At 42.8% G+C, this 25,199-nt stretch overlaps 1 protein-coding gene and 1 pseudogene across 1 annotated transcript in view; both read left to right on the forward strand.

Annotated features, from left to right (window-relative positions):
- The window catches only part of LOC112069914 (FH2 domain-containing protein 1-like), a 49,757-nt gene extending 42,733 nt beyond the window's left edge, over nucleotides 1–7,024 (forward strand). The window contains exons 10-11 of the mRNA XM_024137310.2: nucleotides 124–288; nucleotides 584–7,024. Of these exons, the coding sequence (XP_023993078.2) occupies nucleotides 124–288; nucleotides 584–2,836 (2,418 nt within the window). The 3' untranslated portion in view covers nucleotides 2,837–7,024. The remainder of the gene's footprint in view (nucleotides 1–123; nucleotides 289–583) is intronic.
- Nucleotides 7,025–11,766: 4,742 nt separating this feature from the next.
- LOC139024188 (Fc receptor-like protein 5) overlaps nucleotides 11,767–25,199 on the forward strand; it is a 20,152-nt pseudogene continuing 6,719 nt past the window's right edge.

Below are 25,199 nucleotides of genomic sequence, written 5' to 3' on the forward strand. Positions count from 1 at the left end.
TACATCCCTGATATACTGTATCACCAAGCCCCCTGTTTTTGGTATATTTTGATGGTAATAATATGTTATAATTATTTTCTATCTAATCTGTGTCTGTCATCCGTTGTCTGCCATCCCCAACAGTGCTCCACAAGGACACTCCAGGACCTGAAGAGGTGTAGGCTGGACCTGCGGAAGGAGGGTAATGCGCTTATTGACTTCTTCTGTGAAGACAAGGACACCTTCATGCTGGAYGAGTGCTTCCGCATCTTCCAGGACTTCTGTCTCAAGTTCAAAAAGGCTGTCAAGGTGAGAGGKGTTTTCTTTAAATATTTMAATTCAAATCTTTWAWGTCTCTACTATGAAGTTTCAGATAAGTAATGTAACTCACATTCTCTATCTAACCTACAAATGCACACTCACATTAACCTGCACTGCATTTCCTGAAGTAACAAAACTAATAAACTCTTCAAAAGRACATACTGATGTAGGTGTAKGTAAACATATAACAAAATKTGGATAAAGTCAAGGGGTCTGAATACTTTCCGAAGGCACTGTACACAATATGTTATTTATTAGCCCRTCCTTTCGCTGTCTCTGTCAGGATAACCTGGAGCGRGAGCATAAGGAGGCGGCCAGGCAGCGGCGTCTCAGAGAGCTGGAGGARAAGCGCTYTGCCTGGAAYGCCGACCAGCAGCAGGCGGCTGGCGCCGGTAATGGCGGCTTCGGCCGCAGCAGCAGCGAGAACGACGTGGATATGCTCACCAAGGAGGGCCTCCTGGACTTCCTCCAGCAGCGTCCCCACAGCCCCCTGGGTCGTTCAGCCAGCGCCCGTCGCCACCGCCACACCGTGGCCGCCATGGCCGACCGCGAGCTTCACGACTACCTGGAGCTGTTCGGCAGTGGCACGRCACTGCCAGCGGACTATGCCAACAAGTTCAACAGCCTGCCGCGCTCCGGCCGCACCCTCCATCGGAGAACCGCCCCCTGGCTTGTGTCCCAGGATGACAACCACAAGCTGGAGAATGGGCAGCAGGTGCTGGCCAMGTCACACCGGGCYGAGACRGAGCCCAYCAGCCCCTTGGCCATGTACTCTTCCAYGGGCTTTAATGYCAACGAGGAACTGTATAACAATAATAACAACTACACGACCGTGTCCGAGGGGAGCTATCTGCCTCGCTCATGTCAGAACCGTAACGTCTTTCAGAAGACGCCCAACCCCGGAGCGAGCGTCACGGCACACATGAACGTCAGCGTGGAGAGACACRCGCTAGTCCCGGGAATTCAACAGTTTGACCTCCCCAGTCCGAACAATAACACAAATCACATGCACTTTGTTGACCACAAAGACGTGGTGGTGACKGACTTGGAAATGGAGAAGGAATCTCCAAAGGCACTCGTTTTGGATACCCCTCCTCCTTGTCCAAAGAGTTTGGAAGTTGCGTGGGAAGGTAAAATTCCGTCCTCTCAGTTTGTGGTGGGCTCGCTTCAGAAGGAGGAAGAGGAGGACARCAGCACCGTCTCCTCAACCACCTGCGATATGCCCCTCCCTCTTGACCCCTCCGTATCCAATARGAAACMGGTGTTCTACATCTTAGACTGCACAGAAACGGACTGCTCCGTAGCGCTTGACTACTCYGAGATCGAAAGCTCGCCTCTAATGAGGGAAGGATTGGTCCCCGATGTAAAAAACACTGACTGCAACAACATCCAGGGGAACCTTCGAGACCCCAGCTCACTATCCTCCAACTCCAACGTTGATTCCACATCCAAAAACGATCAGTCCGTCTCTGCCCCCACAAATGAGCTGTCGGCGTCCACAGACGAACGTGCCCCATCCGTTGGCTCCCTCGTCACCACGGAAGAGGGAGACACAGATAGCTGGGACACGGCGGAGGGTAGGCAGGTGGGCGAGAAAGCTGTAGAGACGTATAGCCCTAAACCAACACACGCCAAGACCAAGAATGTGTCAAAAGTTTCCAAAAACAGCAAAGTGGGTCGCGGCGTCAGGATGTTGACCACCACTGAGAACCAGGGCATGCGGAAGGTGGTGCCCATCACCAAACTCAGCCGGACTGGCAGCAACGTCAGGCGGGTGGAGAGACCCGCCGGGGGCCATGAGGGTGCCAGGCAGCCGCTCATCGACAAGAGCTCCCCAGCCAGGGAGCGGGGTGAGAAGACCGGTAGGCCCGCCCGCCACTCCAGCTTGCCCCCAGAGGAGACCAAATCCCAGGGGAACGCTGGMCTCTCTGGCTGGGCACGTGACCTCAACCCACGRAAGCCCTCCTTCCGCAAGCCCAGCGCCAAGCCGCTGAGGAACCTGCCCAAGCCACCGCCGGAGGAGAAGATGTGCCGCTCCACCATGAGAGCCCTGGCTGCTCAGGCCCAAGGTCAGGTTAGGACACCCTCTGAGGCTAGCGCTACCCACAGCTCCAAAACCCCATCTGCCACCCTGCCTGGMTGGGCACGCAACACTGTGRCCTCCTCCTCTCGGACCACCAAGAAGGAACTCGCTCCAACCYTCTCCAACCCCCCGACCCCCTCCAGGAGCCCCTCTCTCCTATCCCGGAGCAGCTCCCAGAGTCAAGCACCCGCTCGGCCTCCAGCCGCTGCCACAACCACATCTCCTGCCAAAGGGGGGCAGCATTCACCCCAGAGGGAGGAGAAGGAGAAGGCCCAAGGGGGTGGTCTGCAGAGGGTGCAGAGCGTCAGGGCATCAAGCCGAGCGAGCACCCAGCGTAGCGACACCCCCCCATCGCCACCCACCCGCGAGCGCTCACGCAAGAGCAGCAGCTTCTCTGAAAAATCTGTCCAATCCACTACGTCATGTAGGACGATCAAGCCCACCTGGAAGTAGAACACAAATATGGTGGAACTTGATTGGAGCAAGAGAGGAAGAAATGTACTATGGTTTTCCCCACATGCTGTAGACTGACATTTTGTGTCCTCTTTCATTAGCTACTCTAAGACAGCCCACCTCATCCATATGAAGTCATTATACAGGGCTCCGTTAACACATATTGTATGAACTGCAAAAATATATAATGCACTGTATAAGATTATTTCGTCATGAGCCCCCGTTTGTTTTTGAGCATTCTTCACGGGGAGACAGAACTGACAAAAAAAAAGGAAAAATCCCCCTTTTTTCCTTCTTTGCCTGCGTTGTGGTCTTAAACTATATGTAATAAGGTATAATAACATGTCAAAACAGAAGAAAAATGATTATGCTTTTTTTACAACCCATTTTCAGATGGTGTTTACATGGTATTTACTTAAAAACGATGTGGTAGTAACAATGGATATTGTCTSGTACTCACCTCAAAGAATTCAACACTATTGGTAATTGACTGTTACCAAATGGTACATAGAGACACGTGTGTCAATGAATATCATGTGATTACTATGCAATTATTAGATAATGACCATTTAAACAAGTACTTTCTAGGTAACTACCTGGTAAACTGGTAAACAGTGACTGTAAAACGAAGTGTTACTGAAAACCCACTACTGAACATGTTTGAATGCTGCTAATTAGCTTTGACAATTTGGGCACTGTGTTAGTGTCTTCATTCAGGGTGTGAGCTACCTTTCTTCTGTTGTGATTGTGACTTTGTGACTTTGATTTCTGTGGTTCTCTACTTTCCTTTGCACAGCCGTACTATACAGTAGCCTGGAGTCCACACTGAATATTGCTCTGTTTTTCACTTTACTGATTTAGTCTGAGTCTGATCCAATAGGGTTCATTTGGAATTGACAAAAAAGAGCTGGTCCCAATCAGTGTCTTCTCAGATACTATGTGCGGGACATTAATGAAAATAACTATTCAGGGCCTTATTCACTAGAAACCAAACGGGAAACTAGAAACCAAACAAAGAAACAACTGTTTTCGTTTCCCGTTTGCACTAATGAATATGCCCCTGGCTCAGTGTCATTGTACTTCTCAGCAGTTGGCCACTGAGTTCCTTTCCCGCTCCACTGAAGTTATACCTCGGTTATACTTGACATTGCAGAAATAGTATATAGTAAAAAAAAATCTCTAATAAAAGGCCACAGAAAAAATGCCCATAGGCCCTATTCAATCCAACTGGGTATCCAGGTTTCCGGGGTTAAGATAAATAGACATTATTGTTGATGTGCTGCATTGTCTTGGACAAAATTATATGTGTAGTCAGACATTAGGAAACTGAACTATATTTGATTTCTAATGTCAATGAAGTTGAAGAATTTTGTTTTTCACTTGTTTTGGATACCTGGTTGTCAGAGTTTGATTGAGTCAGGTATCCTATTGTGTACTGAGTCAAGTACATTAACTATTACTATTAGCAARTACAGAAAGTTATTGAGTCATTATCCTCTGTTTATGATACTCCAGTTAGTCCTTTGGTATGATTCCACTGTAAAGTTTTACCTTTACCTCTTAGAATACAGTACATGCCAAGGGTGTACTTTGTCATGCAATGTATGTTCATGTACTTGTGGTACTTTTGACATTTGTATGTATGTATGTATCAATAACAAGCAATGTTTCTAAATGCTCTCGATAAAACTCCTCCATTCTAGCATGGGGTAGAAGTGCACACGAAKGAAATATTTTTCCGGCTTTTTGCTATAGCTAGACCAACACTAACGCTACGAAAAACAACATTGAACATKTAGCTCTTCAGACTGAAGTAACACCCAACATGGTGTTGTTTGTCTCTGCGTTTTGTCACAATAATCGTCTTTGTAATCCTTGACTTTTCTACTGGGAATGTTGTTATCTCCKGATTTTTTTGTACTACTTGACATTGTGTAATTGTGTTCCTTGACCGCCACCGGTCGTGATCAAAGTAATACTGTTGATTCTTCAGCCCTGCACTTGCTCCTCACTAGACTGGTCCCAGATCAGTTTGTGCTGTCTTGCTGACTCCTATGGTCATTGGCAAGCGAGCACAAACAGATCTGGAACCAGGCCAGCTTGTCACACCAGTTGCCTTTCAAACAGCATTGTGTCATTGACATAAACAATGACAACTAGAGTGCATTAACTTGAAGCTTGATGTAGCCGTCCCATAATCAGTGTCTCCTAAATTGTAAATAAGAGTAGAAATCCTCCCTACATTCCATTGCACCTATCAAAATAGCTATTAGACTGGATACTACAAATCACGGGCTTAGCCGATTAGCTGTCCACTCTGTATACATAGTGTAAAGACATACTATTTTTGATTATATGTAGAGCTCGCAATATGTTTACACGGAGCAAACTGTATATGGAGGCTTGGAAGTAGTGAAGGTGAAAGGATCCTGTTGACAAGAGGAAATGGTTAACCAGACTTTTTCCTTTCTTGAAATTGTCACAATGAACAGCATCGTTGTTCACAGACCATACATTGAGGCACTCAGTTCAACTTGTCTTGAATCAACAATGTCAATCTACTGTACTCTAAGTCTGAGGATATCTCAAGCATCTCTATACAGTTGTTGTACCATGTCTGTCTGCAATGTTGAAAACCCACTAACTATGTTTGAATGCTGCTAATTAGCTTTGACAGTTTGAGGACTGTGTTAGTGTCTTCATTAGGGTATGAGCTTTGCAAGACGCTACCTTCCTGTTGTGATTGTTGTACCATTTCTGTCTGCAACTCTCAGAGTAAGCTTAAGAGAGCCCATTTTAAATCGATCCTACAGGCCACATCCCTGCAGTAGGCCATGATATGTGTATCTCCCTGCTCTCTGCAATGCAAATGAAGTGAGGCAGTGAATGTCACAAAAGACCCAGAGGCCATACGTCAGCCCAGATGGGCTGCGTCTCAAATGGCACCCTATTCCCTATATAGTGCACTACTTTTGACCAGGGCCCATAGGGCTCTGATCAAATGTAGTGCACTATAATAGGAATAGGGTGCCATTTGGGACCCCTGCCTACGACATGGCTAATGACTAAAGAGCGAGACGCAATGCCCCTCTCTCTCCCTCTCTTTTCCCATCTACAGTCACAGTCAAACTGTATGATAGATCTCTTGTCCACCAGACTTAACACAATCTCCAGTCTTTTACAAGGATGGCCCTTTACAAGAGCGGCCTCCCACATCTTATCGCACAATGTCTCCTGCTGCTGGGCTCATTTTAAGAGGGGCATGTCAACAATGGGTGGTCTTGCGTCAGAGCCACTAAATACGGTGGGACTTCAATACGGAATGTCTACCCTTGCATCCACCCACCACTCTGCCACCACTTCCTTGTTATGTGATGGTAACCATGACATCCTGGTCCAGCAACTCATTCAGGATGCTGTGGGACTGAACACTAGAAGTGGTCCGTCTGACTAATAGCCTTAGCCTTTCTAAACTTAGGCCCAACTCCTAATCATGACAGATCAGGCGCCTGGCAACCCAAAACGGTGTTGAAACATTTGTCCAATGTTGCCCAACCCAAACCGAATGGTGGCGATTAAGATTTTCCCTTTGATTGATTGATGTTGGTGGTTTTTCAAGCCAACTCGAGAAGTTGCAGGCACACAATACAGTGACTTCATCCACAGTAGGCTACAGTTCATGTTCACCTTCAAATGTTGACCTTAAATCACAGTGTGAGCTATTGGCATGGATTCCTAGGTGATGGACCTAGGTGATGGTGCTTGTGTGTTGGAACTGAAAGCAAGGAGGAATGTTTTCTAGCCTGATCCCAGATCTGTTTGTGCTTTATAGCCAACGATATGATTGTTGTCATGGCCTGACAGCACAAACAGATTCGGGACCAGGCTTGGTGTTTTTAACTGTTTTAATGTGATTCTTTATGGGGATCAGACTAAGCATATCTTAGCTGGAGTTCCCATCACTCTATATAGCTGCTCCACTTAATTGCCTTGGTTCTGCTTTGCCGCCTTCTTCTCCAAGTCACTGTCTTCGATGTTAATAAACTCAAACTTCTACCTGGAGAAAATGACTGTAATCACTAGACTACACAGGGCTGAATAATATGTTATTCTACAGCACTGATACTTCTTAAAAGTTATGATGTGAAACATAATCAATAAAATCACCTGATGCTGTGTCACTTTGAAGCCTTKAAGCTTTTTTCTCTGTCCTTCTCAGCTTTTTTTCCGTCAGGAATGGACATTGTTGTGAATCTGAAACTCTGCATGGATCATATTGTTTTTTGTATGCATTCTACAAGGGGCTGTTCTAAGCAGACATACTGAGGGCTGCGCTACAGTGTGCTAGACATTTAACCCCCTTTCTCTCATCTGTTTTATTAATTAAAGGGAGAGTAACCAATCATGAAGTGGAACATGGCCAGCTGGGCCATGTTCAGTTGCCAAACATTCTCGAATGTTGCAGATAGAAATGCCATGAATACGTGATTCCTTATTCTACATGTTGGAGGCATGTTTGTTCTACATAGCCTATTTCTATCTGAACGTTCCAAAACGTTGCGTCCTGCTAATTGCGTCCCTGGTCTTTATGACATGAAAATGCTGGCAAACATTTTGGGAGAACTATCCCTTTAAGTAGTCTATTAACACCTCCTGAATCCACAGCTCTGTRACATAGTGGTAAAACCTTATAGATTTTTGTAAAAAATTATGGAAAAGCAACAAAAAAGCAACAAAATTATGGGTACGGATAGGGTACAAATTGTTCCCTGGGGTAAAARAATATCCAAATACACATAATGTACATTTAGAGGTACACATAATCTTACATGGTACTGTTCAGTACCTTTTAGGGTATATGTGCAGATAACCATGTATAATGGTACATTTTTGTACCCTATATTTTGAATATAAAATATACAATCATCCCACTCTACTGTGAGGCTATTTTTCTGTTTGTTTTTTAGAATACAAACGTACTGTATTTTGTGTACCGTCWTGGTATAATGATGTATTTTTGCCACTTAAAAGGAACTAATTGTAACGGCTGTCGTAGTCGTTCTCCTCCTCAGACGAGGAGGAGCATGGATCGGACCAAGATGCAGAGTAGTTAGTGTTCATTATTTAATGAAAAATCAACAAAACACTTCAAAATACAAAACCAACAAACGTGACAAACCCGAAACAGTCCTGTGTGGCCCAAACACAGTCACAGGAACAAACACCCACCAAACACAAGTGAAACACAGGCTGCCTAAGTATGATTCTCAATCAGGGACAACGATTTACAGCTGTCTCTGATTGAGAATCATACCAGGCCGAACACCAAATCCTAACATAGAAAATCAACCATAGACCAACCCACCCAACTCACGCCCTGACCAACTAAAATAAATACAAGACAAAGGAAAACAGGTCAGGAACGTGACACTAATGGCTTTGTCACTGTGGKCGTACCCTAAAATACAAATTTGAACTATAATCATTATAATAAAAATATTTCCCAGCATGCTCTAATGCAGGTTGATTTTCTCGAATTGTTTTGAATATCTGTGATTTATCTTTAATGTAGATTGATCGAGTAATCTTATGCAAAGATAAATAACATATTTTTCTAAACTAATGCAATCAGTTGCATTTTTTGCACCCTTTACTGAAATGGTTGTTCAATTTTCAATGGTTTAAGTAGTCTCCTCATAAAGTTCTCAATCTGAATGCAGGTTGCGGGTGAGTAAAAWTTGTTGGTTAACCTAACTTTGGCTGGATTCTGATAGGAAAATCCACAGCACTTTCCAAGCCAGCATAATGTGACTTGCAGGTAGGGTTGCAAAATTCTGGTAACTTTCCCAAAATTACCAGGTTTTCCAGGAATCCCGGTTGGAAGATTGTTGGAATCAGGAGGGAATATGCAGGAAATCTGTTACCAGAATTTTGCAACCCTACTTGCAGGCCTGTACTTACTTGTGGCCTGTAAACCATGAGCTAAGGTGACTGTATTAGGGTAAAACTAGGCCGCAAAATAAGGCCTTATGAGATATGTAATTTATTATCAGAAATAGTTACATTTTTATGATAACATTAGCCTAGGAACTCACTTGGTGAAGACCACAGGACTGAAAATGAACGAATTCACTCGAAAAGGCAAGGCACACTGTGAAATTATATTGGAGGCGTGGCTTAGTGTGGAYGTGGCTTTTTAGTTAATTTCTTTGGGCCACCAGTGAGTGGAAGTGTTGTACCATGTACCTTATCTAAAGTCACCTTTGTGCCTGTTGACTATACAGTGCATTCAGAAAGAAGACTGGTTGACTTTTTCCACATTTTGTTCCCCATAATGACAAAGCAAAAACAGCTTTTTAGAAATGTTTGCAAATTTATAAAAATCGAATACAAATATACCTTATTTACATAAGTATTCAGACCTTTTGCTATGAGACTCGAAATTGAGCTCAGGTACATCCTGTTTCCATTGATCATCCTTGAGATGTTTCTACAACTTTATTGGAGTCCACCTGTGGAAAATTAAATTGATTGGACATGATTTGGAAAGGCACACACCTGTCTGTATAAGGTCCGACAGTTGACAGTGCATGTCAAAGCAAAAACCAACTCATGAGGTCAAAGTAATTGTCCGTAGAGCTCCGAGACAGATATGTGGACGGGTACCAAAAATGTCTGCAGCATTGAAGGTCCCCAAGAACATAGTGGCCTCCATCATTCTTAAATGGAAGAAGTTTGGAACCACCAAGCCTCTTCCTAGAGCTGGCCGCCCGGCCAAACTGAGCAGTCAGGGGAGAAGGGCCTTAGTCAGGGAGGTGACCAAGAACCCGATGGTCACTCTGAAGGAGCTCCAGAATTAATCTGTGGAGATGGGAGAATCTTCCAGAAGGACAACCATCTCTGCAGCACTCCACCAATCAAGCCTTTAGGGTAGAGTGGCCAGACGGAAGACACTCCTCAGTAAAAGGCACATGACAGCCCCCTTGGAGTTTGCTAAAAGGCATCTAAAGACTCTTAGGCCCTGAGAAACAAGATTCTCTGGTCTGATGAACCCAAGATTGAACTCTTTGGTCTGAATGCCAAACGTCACGTCTGGAGGAAACCTGGCACCATCCTTACGGTGAAGCATGATGGTGACAGCATCATGCTGTGGGGATGTTTTTCAGCGGCAGGGACTGGGAGACTAGTCACCCGATCGAACATCTCTTGAAAGACCTGCAAATAGCTGTGCATCGACACTCCCCGTCCAACCTGACAGAGCTTGAGAGGATCTGCAGAGAAGAATGGGAGAAACTCCCCAAATACAGGTGTGCCAATCTTGTAGCGTCATACCCAAGAAGACTCAAGGCTGTAATCACTGCCAAAGGTTCTTCAACAAAGTACTGTTTTTGCTTTGTCATTATAGGGTATTGTGTGTAGATTGATGACAAAAAATAACAATTGAATCMATTTTAGAATAAGTCAAAATGTGGAAAAATTCAAGGGGTCTGAATACTTTCCTAATGCATTGTATATCTTCATGAATGTTTTTTTTTTCAATGCCTCAATTTTAGGTATCAAAATAGGAACTTGCTTGTACATCACTCGTACTAACTGCTACAATGGTAGGCCTACATCGACACGCTTATAGTTTCAAATAAAGAGTGGGTTAACTGTTGTTGTTGCAATTGAGTAGGAATAGCTGAGGCAGGTCTTGAACCAGCAACCCTGGGGTTTCAGGGTACGTGTTCAACCTCCTGCACCATTACGTCTCGACTACTTAGACTAGTATTTTGAGCCTAATACACTTCAACCCCTGCAAGTGAGAGAACAAGGGGTAAGCAATCATTTAGATACATCACAACATTTACGCCCCCATTGGTTAGAAGAGAGCAAGGTGATTATTGCACACGTATGCCCATTGGTTATTTAGCAAGCGTGGTAACGTTACCTCATTCTGCTGTCCTCATTGGCTAGCGGATAATAGGTGACTTACATTCCGCACTTGGCTAATTGATAGTAGAGGAGTGACCTGACGCTGTGCTGTCGAGAACATTACATTTTGTAAACATCACAGATAGAAATACCCACTGTTCCTGCTATGCCCATGATAGAGGATACTGAATCAAAGAGTAATGTGAGGAGAAGCATTCAGACCAGCCTTACTGATTGAACTWAACTACATATAACAAGAAAGCTGAATTATGCTACCCCAGCACTCCACAGCCAAACCAACTGTCAATGATACAGAACGAGAAGAACAACCAGTTTAGCGCAATCTACACCACATACGAGACCTACTAAAGTTGTTTATAATCTGCAAAGTGACTCTTAAACATCCTATGATCGTCAAGTTTACTCCATGTTGCTTCCGGTCTTAAATCTGAGGCACTGAGACAATCACAGTGGCAGGAGAGGTGACATGTAAGGCAGTAACATTGCCTGAGACCTGAAGAGCTGCATTAGCTCCCCATGCTAATGCCATGGCTTTAGCTCAGCAGGCTAACACAGTCTTGTGGCGCTCAGGGCCACAGATTACAGAAAAGATGTCTTAGTGACGGACCCCCAGTTTGACAGACTCCCGTGGCCTTGACACGTTTATCTGTAGATCAACACATGCGCTTGGGATTACCTCCCTCCCTCTCAGTCCRTCCCAATCCCTCTTTATCCCCTGGCTCAGCCCCACCACACCTGCGGAATGACGTCTTCACTTTCACTCTGTGTCTCCGAGGGACTATCTTCTCACAAATGAAGTGGGGAGCAGTTGTAAACACCAAGAATATGGATAAATTAATGAAATGATTTATTCCATCCATTTTCTTCTCTCAGTTCTTTTGAAATTAGATGATGAAGGAACAGTTGGACTAGGAGTCAGACTATTTCAATGGTAAATGGGTTAAACATAGCACATTGTTTCTTACCCAAGGCAGAAAGAGAGATGTCGCCATAACATGACGGTGGTGGCACAGCTGGATGCTTATCAGATGAAGTACGTACCCAACTCTAATGCCGAACTGCAGGTGAGTGACATTGGGTATCTCAGAATGGGTGTCTCAGCATTAATGTAGACCACTTGGTGGGGTGCTTGAGTGCCTGCCACTGCAGAGAGACGGGCATCACTCTCTGATGTCCGGTCATATTAGGTAGGTTCTTGTCTTCATTACCATGGTTGGAGTAAGGAGGGCATTGTTTTTAAGGGTGATAGGCAGTGACATTTAAGAGACTGTGAGGATGCAGGGTGATATGAATTAGTGATAGTGCTCAAAGTGAGATTGCGTAATTCCAAGATATCCTGTGATGAAACAGACAAAAACATATGTATTACCCCTGTCATCATTATAATTATTGTCCCCCACTATCAGGTAAGACCCAGATACAGACCACGTCAAATAAACAATAGTTATATATTCCAACAGGGGCAGGCAATTGACAGGTCAAGGCAGGCAGGGGTCAGTAAATCAGAGGTGGTGYAACGGTACCGTACGGCAGGCTGGCTCAGGGTCAGGGGCAGGCAGAGTGGTCAGGCAGGCGGGCTCGGAGTCAGGACAGGCAAGGGTCAAAACCAGGAGGGTGAGAAAAGAGAGACTGGGAAAAAGCAGGAGCTGAGACACAAAACGCTGGTTGACTTCAACAAATAAGGCGAACTGGCAACAGACAAACAGAGAGCACAGGTATAAATACACAGGGGATAATGGGGAAGATGGGTGACACCTGGAGGGGGGTGGAGATAATCACAAAGACGGGTGAAACAGATCAGAGTGCGACACCCACGAATAAATCGGGGAGGTTACTGTGGATCTGTCTCTGTCCGTTAGTATGTTCGTTCATTTGTTAGTCACATGCGATAACTTGGGTGAATGATGCATCTTGCAATAGAGATCCGGCATTTACAAAATGACACAGATTGGCCAGATGGTGGTGCTATAACAAGCGATTGAAAATACAAACTTTGAAAGTTCACGCCCCTCACCCCGTTTAACCTAAAGTCATGACATKAAGTATATWAGTCCCTCTCCTCACAAGGAACAAATTTGCGTCAGGGACCCATAAGGTGCGTCATGGATTTTCCGCAATTTGGAATTTGGGGGAAAATACTTCAAACGCTACTCTTCTGGCAGCGAATGACCAATATGCAATGAACTTGAAATGTGTCATCTATGGACAAAGTTCTCTCAACGCAATATTTTCCAGACTAGTACCTAAAACAACATGGCCRCTATTGACCAATAAACATTCACTTGGGTGGGGTCTGGCATCTAAATGCATAGGTCAAGGATATTTGTATTGGAACAATATTTGGTACACATATTGCAAACACTGTCAAGACTAAACATATACAAGAACATATCAACATATCAACCTGCGCTATAATGGGCACATCTCTTGATCTGTTTGACTGAGATTTGGCACACATGCTCAGGGATTTGAGTCTAGCTAAGCCACATGATATCTCAGACACCACTGGGAGGATTTTGACAAAACGTGGGTGAATGTCAAGTCTTGCCATAGAGATCGATAATTTACAAAATTACAGTGATTTGACCAAGGAGGTGATGCGTCATTCATGGGGGACGACATGTTTACTGTTGCCTTGTTGCAATTGTTTAAAAAAAWRTATTTTAAAGGGTATACATAAAGACAGAACATAATAGACAATAACAAAACGTAAATACAGCATCTAGTACAAAAACTAAATTCACTAAATACATTTAGACATAGAGTATGCATCAATCAGCCTCTGTCATCATTACGTTCCAAAATTCGGTGCTCCCTATCTTTCCTTATCATAAAATTGTATCTTTTTAACAAATGGCCTGGGACGTGGACTGATCTCAACAGTGGACCACTTTTGTGAAACTTTTATTTTGGTGTCAATCACTCCTTTAAGTTGTCATTAAATGTCATTGCCATGGAGCAATGCTAAACCATGAATTAACATTGATGTAAAGCTCTTAGCATGATGGCCCACAAAATCTTTCTCCTAATATTTGTTCTTGTAACTGAAAAATGCCAAATMAAAGTTAATTCAAAGTCATTATATCGTCTCCCGTTTTGGTGGTTTCAATTGTATGTTACTTTGTAACTGTAACATTGATAAGATTCCTACAAAATGATCTGCTTTTCATAGACAAGTATTCTTAGCGTGGTTGTTAATATATWTTTTTTAAATCCCCGCATAGGTATTTCATCTTGAACAAAAAGGATATTTTGTATAGAAACACGTCTTTATTTAAAAAAAAACTGTTTTAATAATCATATCCTGCTGGTGAGTCAACGTTTTAATGCAGAAGGATTGTTACTCAATTATGAGGAATTTTTATCTCGTTACAATATCCATGTTACACCAAGAGAGTTTGCCATAGTCTTTGATGCTATTCCATCTGGGACTCTCGTTGTTTGGAGGTGTAACCAGACCTCACCTTCTTGACCTACCCTYGCTCGCTTAATCCAGTTGACTCTCCAATAGGACAAATGTGTTTCTCCTTGCTCCCTCAGAACAACAGATCTATACGTGCTTTATTTCAAAGGGATATTGTATCCTTTCCTTATGTCACAACTTACTGGAATACATTTGTCAGTAATATCTGTTGGAAAAAAAGTATGGTTACTACCACATAAATACCTGCTTGGTAACAAGGTCAAACATGTCTCTTTCAGAATTATCCATAAATATGACCCTGCGAATCATTACCTGAAGAAACTCAAAAAAGACATTAACATTAACTGTACTTTTTGTGTTGAGCATCCAGAAACAGTTTCGCATTTATTTTGGCATTGTCTACATAAAGAAATTATGGAAATATATTCAAAGTTTTATAATTGTTAGTATTCTTGATGACTTTTGCTTTTTTTTATGGGAGAATGTGCTGCAACTCTAAAATGGATAAAGAAAAACAATTTTACCCCACAAATCTAATTGTTCTAATCGCAAAATTGCATATTCATAAATGTAAATTCACTACGAAAAAAATMATATTTTGATTTGTTWAAAACTTTTTGGGTTACTACATGATTCTATATGCGGTATTTCATAGTTTTGATRTCTTCACTATTATTCTACAATGTAGAAAATAGTAAAAATAAAGAAAAACCCTTGAATGAGTAGCTGTTCTAAAACTTTTCACTGGTTGTGTATATAAGATTGATCATATAAATATGTGTATGTTAAAATAAAATAGAAAACAAACAAACAAAACAGTAAATTCTCCACCCTCTCACCCCCCAAAAATAATCACAAAAGCAGCATGCACTTGAATAATGAATGAAATATAGTTAGTTTATTTTTGTACATCTGCTGTGACCATCCAATGAATATTGATAGTGTTTTAAAGCTGCTTGGGTTAATTCATGTGTGTATTCCGCTAGCATTGCCTCCCTGTCTCGCTTTTTTGTCAGATCAGATTTTTCTTTAATGCTGCAGTTTAGATTCAACCCACTGCTTAATTTCCACTGAAATTGACAGAGAAGGCAGAGGGCGCACAGTTTTTGCTCCTCTCTCGTAGATATTGCCCTGAGCATACTGACTGACAAAACGTGAGTATTTCTCAGGTTATTCCTGGAGGGGTACTCTGAGATCTGTTCAATGTGTTCGTTGTTTGGTGCGTTATTGTAAATGATTGCAAATCGTTTTATCAAACGATGCATGTAGTCTAGAGCGCATGCGTGGGACACATGCGTTATTGTCCGAAGATTGTTTCAGTTGCATATGTTGAAATGTTGTTTCAGTTACTCTCATCACTTGCTTTATCAGCACAAGAAAGCAATGCGTGTCATATGCAGTCTTGTTTGATTTAATATATATAATATATTTAATAAATCAGCACTCCTACTCTGAGATGCTTGATCCATACAGACTGGAGTATGTAGGCCCATACAGACTGGAGTATGTAGGCCTGCGCTGGATTAATGCTATGTAAGCATTTTAGGTTATAATTTTTTTGTACGCCTTGTTTTTGTTGAATCGTTTTACTTGCAATGGTCATAAAAGTGATTGCTTCAGCTTACTTATTTCACTACTCAGTCATTGTCGGTTGCTGGATAAGATGGTATGTCTGTGGTTGCACGTACTACTATCTAATTGGCTGTTTTCTTTCATTTAGACTCATTCGTGAAGTTTGTAAGAAATCCAGGCATTCTTCCATTCATCCTGTACTTTGGTATGCTCCAGTAGTCTTCAATAATCAATAACGTTGCTTCAGCCACGGCTTCATACAGTCATTCAGTTTACATTCCTTTTCCTCAGACCCCCCAGTTCCTCTAAAGAGATCGTGTCAGTGAACGCACTGTAAAGTCTTGTTACATAAACACTCTCTTTTCATCTCTCTCTCTCTCTTTTCATCTCTCTTACTCTGCCTCTCTCTCTCAATTCAAAGGGATTTATTGGCATGGGAAACACGTTTACATTGCCAAAGCAAGTGGAATAGATAACAAACAAAAGTGAAATAAATAAGTCTGAAATGAACAGTAAACATTACGTTTCAAAAGAATAGACATTTCAAATGTTATATTACTGGCTATGTACAGTGTTGTAACAATGTGCAAATAATTGAAGTAAGAAAGGGAAGATAAATAGACAGATAAATATGGGTTGTATTTACAATGGTGTTTGTGCTCCACTGGTTGCCCTTCTCTTGTGGCAACAGGTCACAAATATTACTACTGTGATATTTCACCTAATAGATATGGGAGTTTATCAAAATTGGATTTGTTTTCATATTCTTTGTAGGTCTGTGTAATCTGAGGGAAATATGTGTCTCCAATATGGTCATACATTTGGCAGGAGGTTAGGAAGTGCAGCTCAGTTTCCATAGCCAGGTCTGCCTACGGCAGCTTCTCTCAATAGCAAGGCTATCCTCACTGAGTCTGTACGTACATAGTCAAAGCTTTCCTTAATTTTGGGTCAGTCACAGTAGTCAGGAATTCTGCCACTGTGTACTCTCTGTTTAGGGACAAATATCATTCCTGTTTGCTTTGTTTTTTGGTTAGTTCTTTCCAATGTGTCAAGTCATTTTTTCATGATTTGGTTGGGTCTAATTGTGTTGCTGTCCTGGGGCTCTGTGGGGTCTGTTTGTGAACAGAGCCCYAGGACCAGCTTGCTGGGGGGGCTTTTCTCTAGGTGCATCTCTCTTTAGGTGAGGGCTTTGTTATGGAAGGTTTGGGAATCGCTTCCTTTCAGCTGGTTGTAGAATTGAATGGCTCTTTTCTGGATTCTAACAATTAGCGGGTATCCACTCTCTCGCTCTCTTTCTCCCTCTAACCCCCCTCTCTCCCCATCTTTTTTCTTGGATGGCTACCCACCAGACTGTGGCAAAGTCCTCCCTGTGACATCAGTGGCTCATCAATGCAGTGACTATTTCTCAGAAACCGGAAGTAGCGTGGGACGGGTGCCACAGTATGGTAGCCGGACGTGCTTTCCTCCACTACTGCACCAGTGCAGTGCAGCCCCAGAGCTGGACCTGAGAGATTGTTTTGCTCTTCTCATGGCCTACATATATTGTATTTTGGGGAGATTGTATATGCAGTGTTTCTCATTTCAGGAGTCGGGAGAAGTTGCCCTTAGACACTGATCTAGGGTCAGTTGAACTTTTTCTCCAATAATGGTTAAGGTTAGGATTAAGGGTGGTAATACCCAGGGGGTGCAGGTTTTTGTTATTTCCTAGTATTAACACACCTAATTAACTTCATCGAGAGCATGGKGATTAGTTGAGTTGAAAGGTGTGAATTGAGATCGTACTGGGCTGGAACAAAACATTTGCAACCCTGGCGGTTCCCTCCAGGAATGTATTGAGAAACACCTCGACGTGTATATAGTCAGGAGGAAGGTACCAGTCACTATGCGGTTCACTCCTTTGTATGGGCCCTCGTAGATTTTAAGGATCGGATGGGTATAAGAAAGTTGCAGTAGCGCTGCATAGCCTTCTGGTTAGCTAAATGACATATTTCTTATTCACATTATCCACTCATCAGATCTAAAAGTGACACACACACACACATTGGAGAGGTCGATAAGACTTAGTGTCTAGGTTAATCTCTCTATTGCATGCAGTGGATATCACAATTGTTCATACATGTTGCTCAAACCATGCGTGGCATTATAGCCTTGCCTCCCAAACATGGCAGTGTTGATTGTTTGTAGTGGCTCGGCTACTGGACAGTTGACCACTTATTGACTTATCCAGTTTGGACACAGCCTCTGGGCCCTAAAGGCTTACAACACTGGTGTCCTTTGACATTTGGTGACCCGTGTGGGGATGTGGGTCGATGGCAATGGTTGCTGCTGGAAGCCAGGCTGGTTCTGGCTGGGGCTTGTCAATGTGCAGGGTGACTAGCTGGAGGTAATTGGTTGCAACACACACACACACGCTTATAAATCAGACACACACACACACAGACTCACACGCGCAAATACCGACTCACAACAAGTGTATTTCCCACTCATACCAGTAGGGGATGTCAATGACTCACAAAAGGAGAATGAGCTCATAAATCAATGCATGAAATCCACCATTGTAGAGAAAGTCTCCCACACACACCTTCACAACAATAAAAGAGATGGTTACCTAGGGTCAGTTTTGCATTTCGCACAGTAATGGTTTAATGTAAGGATTGGGGGAGGGGAAGCTGATCCTAGATCTGTAGCTAGGTGAAACTTCACCCCCGGAGCATGATGTAGATGCTGGAGGTATAACACTGGAGAGTTCTCTTGCTGTTTGTGATGCAGTGTATTATGAGTGACACACACACACATTGGAGAGGTTAAAGTACATTTTAATATGGTGGTGCTGGAGACATATCAGCATGTCATTCACGGGTGGCCTACTACCCTCTATACTGTATTACATACATACGTGCATACATACATACGTACATACATGCGCACACACACACATACAGAGAATAGCTTGTTTCCATGGCACCCATAATGTAATGGTGTAAAGTGGCGTGCTCCTCTGAAAAGGAAATGGGTTAATGTACCCTGAAAAGATGGCTCGTAATTGATTACATTCAGAGAACCAATAGAGTAGATTTAGGAAAAGTTAATGGACTAATGAGTTGTCTTAGCGAAGAAGATAGTTGTCGTAAATGGATGAGCGCTGCCTGCCCGCAATGCTTTACCTAGGATAATCGTGTGTGTGTGTTTGCTTGCCTGTGTGTGCGTTTTTCTGTCTGTCTGTCTCTACATGTCTAGGTCTGTGTATGCGTACAGTAGTTCCAAGGCTCTCATCTTGCAGCCAATCCAAGCATGAAATAGCATGTAAGCTCTCTGCCTGTGCCCCAAATGGGCTCTGGTCAAAAGTAGTGCACTATATAGGGAATAGGGTGTCATTTGGGACGGAACCTCTGTTTCTCTCTCTCTCCAAGCAGATTTAGACCATCTCCCTTCACTTATCTCATCTTCCGCTGAGGCCAACATATGTGAGCTTGCATACATTGAAGTGGCTCCTAACCACTGAATCCTGATCAGATAATGTTCCATCCACATCATGGTTGAGGTTAAAATGGAGATTTTTTTTGTATGGGAAGGGTGATTCTAGGGGTTGGTCTCAATAGTCTGTGGATTCCTCTCCTTGTTTCCTGCCCTTATTTTGTACTAATCTCCAATCAATGTGGTGAGTGTCCACCCAGATTTTGCTTTTGCCCGCCTAGTCATTTCATGTCAGTGTAGATGAAGGAAAGGAGATGAGGAGAGGAAGCTATATTTAGACTATTGAGATACACTCCAGACACCAACTATTTCTATCTTTCACACTTGCTGTTGTATCCCAGTAAGTGTGTGTTTGTCTTCCGTAAAGAATCCCTTCTACTATCTATCAACACAGAGGCTAGCTAGGCTTTATACACACCTCTGTTGAGTCAACCAAGTACACTTTGTCCCAGTGTGCTTAAGTACACATTGTACGCTGTATTCTGTGATGTCATGATGTTTTMTGTTTTCCTAGGGCCACAGATAGAAATGAGCTATTTGGCTACATCTGATGAAATACAGTTCTTGTGCATGGTCCCCTGACAAATAAAATAAAAATGGGGTAAACATTGTAACTGTGTATGTTATTGTAGGTTTGTCCTGGTTATGGCAATGTGATGATGATGCTAATAGGTCATAGTAGGCCTGTGTCTCCATAGACACAGCCTTATTCTAAAATGGATTCAATCGTTTTTTTCCCCTCACCAATCTATGCATAAACCCCCATAATAAAAATACTAATCTCTGGTTAGTGAATGGTTTGCCAACCATCAGAGGTGTGGAGAAGACCATGAAACCGTAATGGGGGAGAACTCAACGACCGCTTGTTTGGTTTTGAGGGCTAATRGGGAGTGATGTTTTTACCCCCACTCCTCATCAGGGACTTTATGTAGGAGTCCTGAAGTTTAAACCAGTTAAAAGGTGCCTGATTCATTCAGTACTGTACTATATACATACATTTATGTGAAATAGGTTCCCATACCTGTTCTATCATAGTGCTTTTACCTTGGATTGAATAGAACTGAAATAAATAGCTTGACTATCATTTTCACCCGGAGAGTGAGTATAAAACACAAACATTGTAAATACAAATATCATCCCTTTATGCAAAACATGCTCTTCTAAAACATGACATTCAAATCGACAGTGGCTTCCGGCATGTCCTGTTTGTTTTCCCCTCTCCTCTCCTCTTTTTACACATCCCTTCCTCTCTCCCTCCTTAACTTGTGAAGTCTGTTGTTTTCTGCCTTTGACGCCTCTGGCCCTGTGGGGCTACAAGCCAAACACACACACACACACCACACACAACACACTCGTACAGCACACACACACACACACACAGCACACACAACACACACAACACACACACACACACACACCACACCACACACACACACACACACATCCACACACACACACACAAACAAACCACACGCGTGTGTTGCCCCCCAGCCTCACTGAGCTCTGTGATTGGGTCAGTGCCTCTCCCCTACAGCGCTGCCTGATTGAGTTTCATCAGCAGGGTCAGGTGTAGACTAACAGCCATCCGAGGAAACAGTCACTGATGATACATTGATAGAGGAGGGCTGTGAGAGTGTATGTGTAATCCCAACTGGCACCATAGTCCCTATATAGTGCATTACTTTTGCACAGAGCCATATGGGCCCTGGTCAAAACTAGTGGCAGCTATATGGAAGAGTGCCATTTGGGACATGACTATGTTATTGATTGCTGTGGTGATGAACTTGATATCTGGCAGTTAACTGGTTCAACTGTTCATCTGCGACAGTTGTGGGCAGCTTGGGCTACAATGGGTGTGGGGCTCTGTAACAAGTCAGCCTGAATCTTCAGTGGGTTATGATGGCGATACATTCAAATTCCATCCCAGAGTATAATTGGAATTGAATATGCTATTTTAAATGATTATTTCACGGGAGTTCATCTTGCTTGGAATATATTTGGGAAATTATGAACTATTTTGTTGAGGTCTGCTTTTTCTATTTCATCTAATATCTTCATTTTATTTCCTTATTTGTTCCATGGACTGTTTTCTTTATATCTTTCTGATATTCTGATGGTTGATATTGAGCCAGTGGATTATACTGCTGTTTCATGTTAGCTCTGAACGTTTACCTTTTTATTTGGCATTTGCTTAACACATTTGTGATTGAGTTTGCGTCAAAAACATGAAACATGCAAAGACCCATCACAGTTTTTGCTTCTGTACTGAACGTGTTCTATCTTGAAAAACTTTTACTGCTGGCGTGCAATTTGTTTTGGGGGGGTAGTATTAACAGTGGACTAATTAACAAAATGCGCAAAGACACGTTTTTCAGTAAAAGTGATCCTTTAGCAGTATGCTTCTCAGTCTCGCAGATGCAGTGTATTCGTGGTTGGCTGCTGGTCAGTGAAGGGCTGAACTGGGAACGTGTACTGACTCTGGTTGACAGATGTTGGCAAAGTCCATGTTTCTGTTGCCTGCGCTAGCTACAGTTGCAGGCCCTAAAGTTTTAAGGTACTGGAACACACGCATGCGCCACAACGCACACCCCAACACAACACGGATGCTTCTCATTGCCATGTCTGCTATCCTCAGACAGTGCTGTCGCTCGATGCGCAGATGAGTGCTGAAGCCACTGAAGGAGTACATTCTGAAGCACATCCCCTTTCTCCATATGTTATTGTCATGGACAAACTGTTACACAGCCAGCAAAGGGGAAACAATGTTCGCCTTGAGTACAAAGACAGTAGGCAATGTTAGGAGTATTCTTTTTCCACACGTAAAGACGATACCGGTATAACTAGCTATATTCCCTCTGACTGCCAGGGAGTGGGAGAAGAGAGCGGTATTTAGAGCATTCAGAACATTCCTGAAACTGTGGGGTCAACATTGCCGAGCAGGCACAACATGGCTTGCCGTGGCATTACGTAACACATCTAATAACATCAATGATTGCCTTTTTGGGTTTGAACGCATGACCAAAGGCATTGCTCTATTTAGCTGTGGGTGGGAGATGGTGGTATATCTTGAGGGCAGTGGGGGTGGGAGATGAATAACTCTACCATCCCCCTTCTTCTTCCCTATATCTCCCATAATCCCTCATCATCCATCCGCTAAATGTATGGGCCAGTGGACTGCTTTAGATTTTTGTGTGTGTGTGTTTGTGTGTGTCACGCACAGAGCGGGGGTGGGGGACTCACGCACCCTTTCCACAGTAACACACATTGAAACCGACAAAGTCGCTTTTCTCAACATAGAGGGATTGAGATGAACAACACCAAAGGTATAGATAGCCAGATGCGGAATTTCCTAGAACAATTTAAGCAACAATTTCAACTACTAGATTTAAATGGGACAATCAAGCAGCAAAACAATTACAAAAGGCATACTCCCTGCAATTTTGCGATTAAAAAGCTGAGGGATGGGGCAGGAGAAATTATAATCCTCTCAAATTCATAAACAAAACTATGGATGCAAGAGACTGAACCAGCCATGATATCAAAGGTGGTTTTAACCATGTTTTGTACGCTATGCGTGTTTGTTTACATTTATTTTGTTTACACCATTGGGTAACAAGCTTTTTTGGGTTCTTGAAGGGGATACTACAGTTGAACCAATGCTCATGAGGTTAAGTTATATTGAATGTACAGTGGCCTTCGGAAAGTATTCAGCCTTGATTTTTCGCACAATTTTTGTGACGTTACAGCCTTATTCCTAAAAATGTATAAAATAATTTTTTCCCTCATCAATCTACACACAATACGCCCATAATGAACAAAGCAAAAACTGTTTTTATAAATGTTTGCACATTTATAAAACCAAATAAACATGATATTACATTGCTTAAGTATCAGACCTTTACCTTGTTGAAGCACCTTTTGGCAGCGATACAACCTTCGAGTCTTCTTGGTATGACGCTACACGTTGGACACATGTATTTTGGGAAGTTTCTCCCATTCTTCTCTGAGACTCTCAAGCCTGTCAGGTGGATGGCGGAGGCGTTTGCTGCACAGAAATTTTCAGGTCTCTCCAGAGATGTTCGTCGGGTTCAAGTCCGGGTTCTGGCTAGTGGCCATTCAAGGACATTCAGAGACTTTGTCCGAAGCCATCCTCATTGTCTTGGCAAGTGTGCTTAGGGTCGTTGTCCTGTTGGATGAAGGTGAACCAATGTCCAGTCTTGAGGTCCTGAGCGCTATGGAGCAGGTTTTCATCAAGGATCTCTCTGTACTTTGCTCCGTTCATCTTGCCTTGATCCTGACTAGTCTCCACAGTCCCTGCTGCTGAAAATGCGGCCACCACCATGCTTCACGTAGGATGGTGCAGGTTTCCTCTCGAACTTGACGCTTGGCCCTTCAGGCTAAAGAGTTTTAATCTGGTTTCATCAGACAGAGAGTCTTATTTAGGTGCCTTTTGACCAACTCCAAGTGGTCTGTCATGTGCGTTTACTGAGGAGTGCTTCCATCTGGCCACTACCATAAAGATTGCTTTCTGGAAGGTTTCTCCCATCTCCACAGAGTGAACCTATAGGTTGTAGAGTGACCAGTCGGGTTCTGTGGTCACTCCCTGATCCAGGCCTTTCTCCCCGATTGCTCAGTTTGGCCGGGGCGGGCCAGCTCTAGGAAGCGTCTTGGGTGGTTCCAACTTCTTCCATTTACCGAATGATGGAGGGCCACTGTGTTTGCGGACACAGTGGGCCTCTCATAAGATCTTTGTGCCTGACACAATCTGTTCTCGGTAGCTCTACGGACAATTTCCTTCGACCTTCAAGGCTTGGTTTTTGCTCTTGACATGCACTAGTCAACTGTGGGATCTTATATAGATAGGTGTGTGCCTTTCCAAATAATGTCCAGATCCATTTGAATTTACCTACAGGTGGAATCCAATCAGAGTTGTAGATAACATCTCAAGTGGCTCAATGGAAACAGGATGCACCTGAGCTCAATTTCAAATTTCATAGCAAAGGGTCTGAAAACTTATGTAAATAAGGTATTTCTGTTTTTTCTTTGATTACAGTTTGCAAAAATGTGTAAAAGCTGTTTTTGCTTTTTCATTATGGGGTATTTGTATAGATTGCTGAGGATCATTTACAAAATGTGGAAAAAGTCAGGTGTCTGAATACTTTTCCGAAGACATTGTGTACAATATTTAGTTGTCTTCTTCAAGAATCAATGGTATGCATAATCATTAATTTATAAATCCCAAAATGAATGTAGCAACTGCAGTTGCCCTTTTAGGAATAATTACATATAGCTATTCGGCGGGCTGTGGATCTTCTATAGTCACTGATAATAGTGGTAGATGCCTCAAAGATTGCATCTGCCCTCAAAACTGTCTAAATGAAACTGGCTAGAATAATTCAATTAATGAAAAGACCTGTCATATGTTGGTTAGATTCAATATGCTCTAATTGTCTGATAAGTGGTCCTTGTTGCTAATGATAGGTAATTTCTAATTGTGTTTTTGTAATTGCATCACTAATCCTGCCAATTCATCTGAATGGATATAGTGCTTTGGTGCTAGTTGTTATCTACAGCAGTGCCAACGTTTCAGGAGTTGTTGTAAGTCTTCATGGACTGTTGTCATTCTCATTGTCCATTTAAATTATAGACCAATGGTCTATATATTTAGCTTTGTTTGCCTTTCCATTGAAAAGATTGTATTCCCCAGTTCAACGAAGACTAATCTTTAAATCAAATGAATACTCACAGAAATGGCTGTTAATTTAACCCAACACAAATGACAAGCCTCCATTTTCCTATGGTTGCACAACTTTTGCCCCCCAATGGGCCCTGGTTAAAGGTATTACAACTATGTAGGGAATAGGGTGCATTTGGGATGCACACTATATATGTAGGAGGACTATAATGTCAGCGCAATTAAGTCATAATGGTCCTTTGACATTAATGGTGATTCAGAGC

Source organism: Salvelinus sp. IW2-2015, unplaced genomic scaffold (genome assembly GCF_002910315.2).
Source record: "Salvelinus sp. IW2-2015 unplaced genomic scaffold, ASM291031v2 Un_scaffold1150, whole genome shotgun sequence".
In the NCBI taxonomy this organism is placed as follows: Eukaryota; Metazoa; Chordata; class Actinopteri; order Salmoniformes; family Salmonidae; genus Salvelinus; species Salvelinus sp. IW2-2015.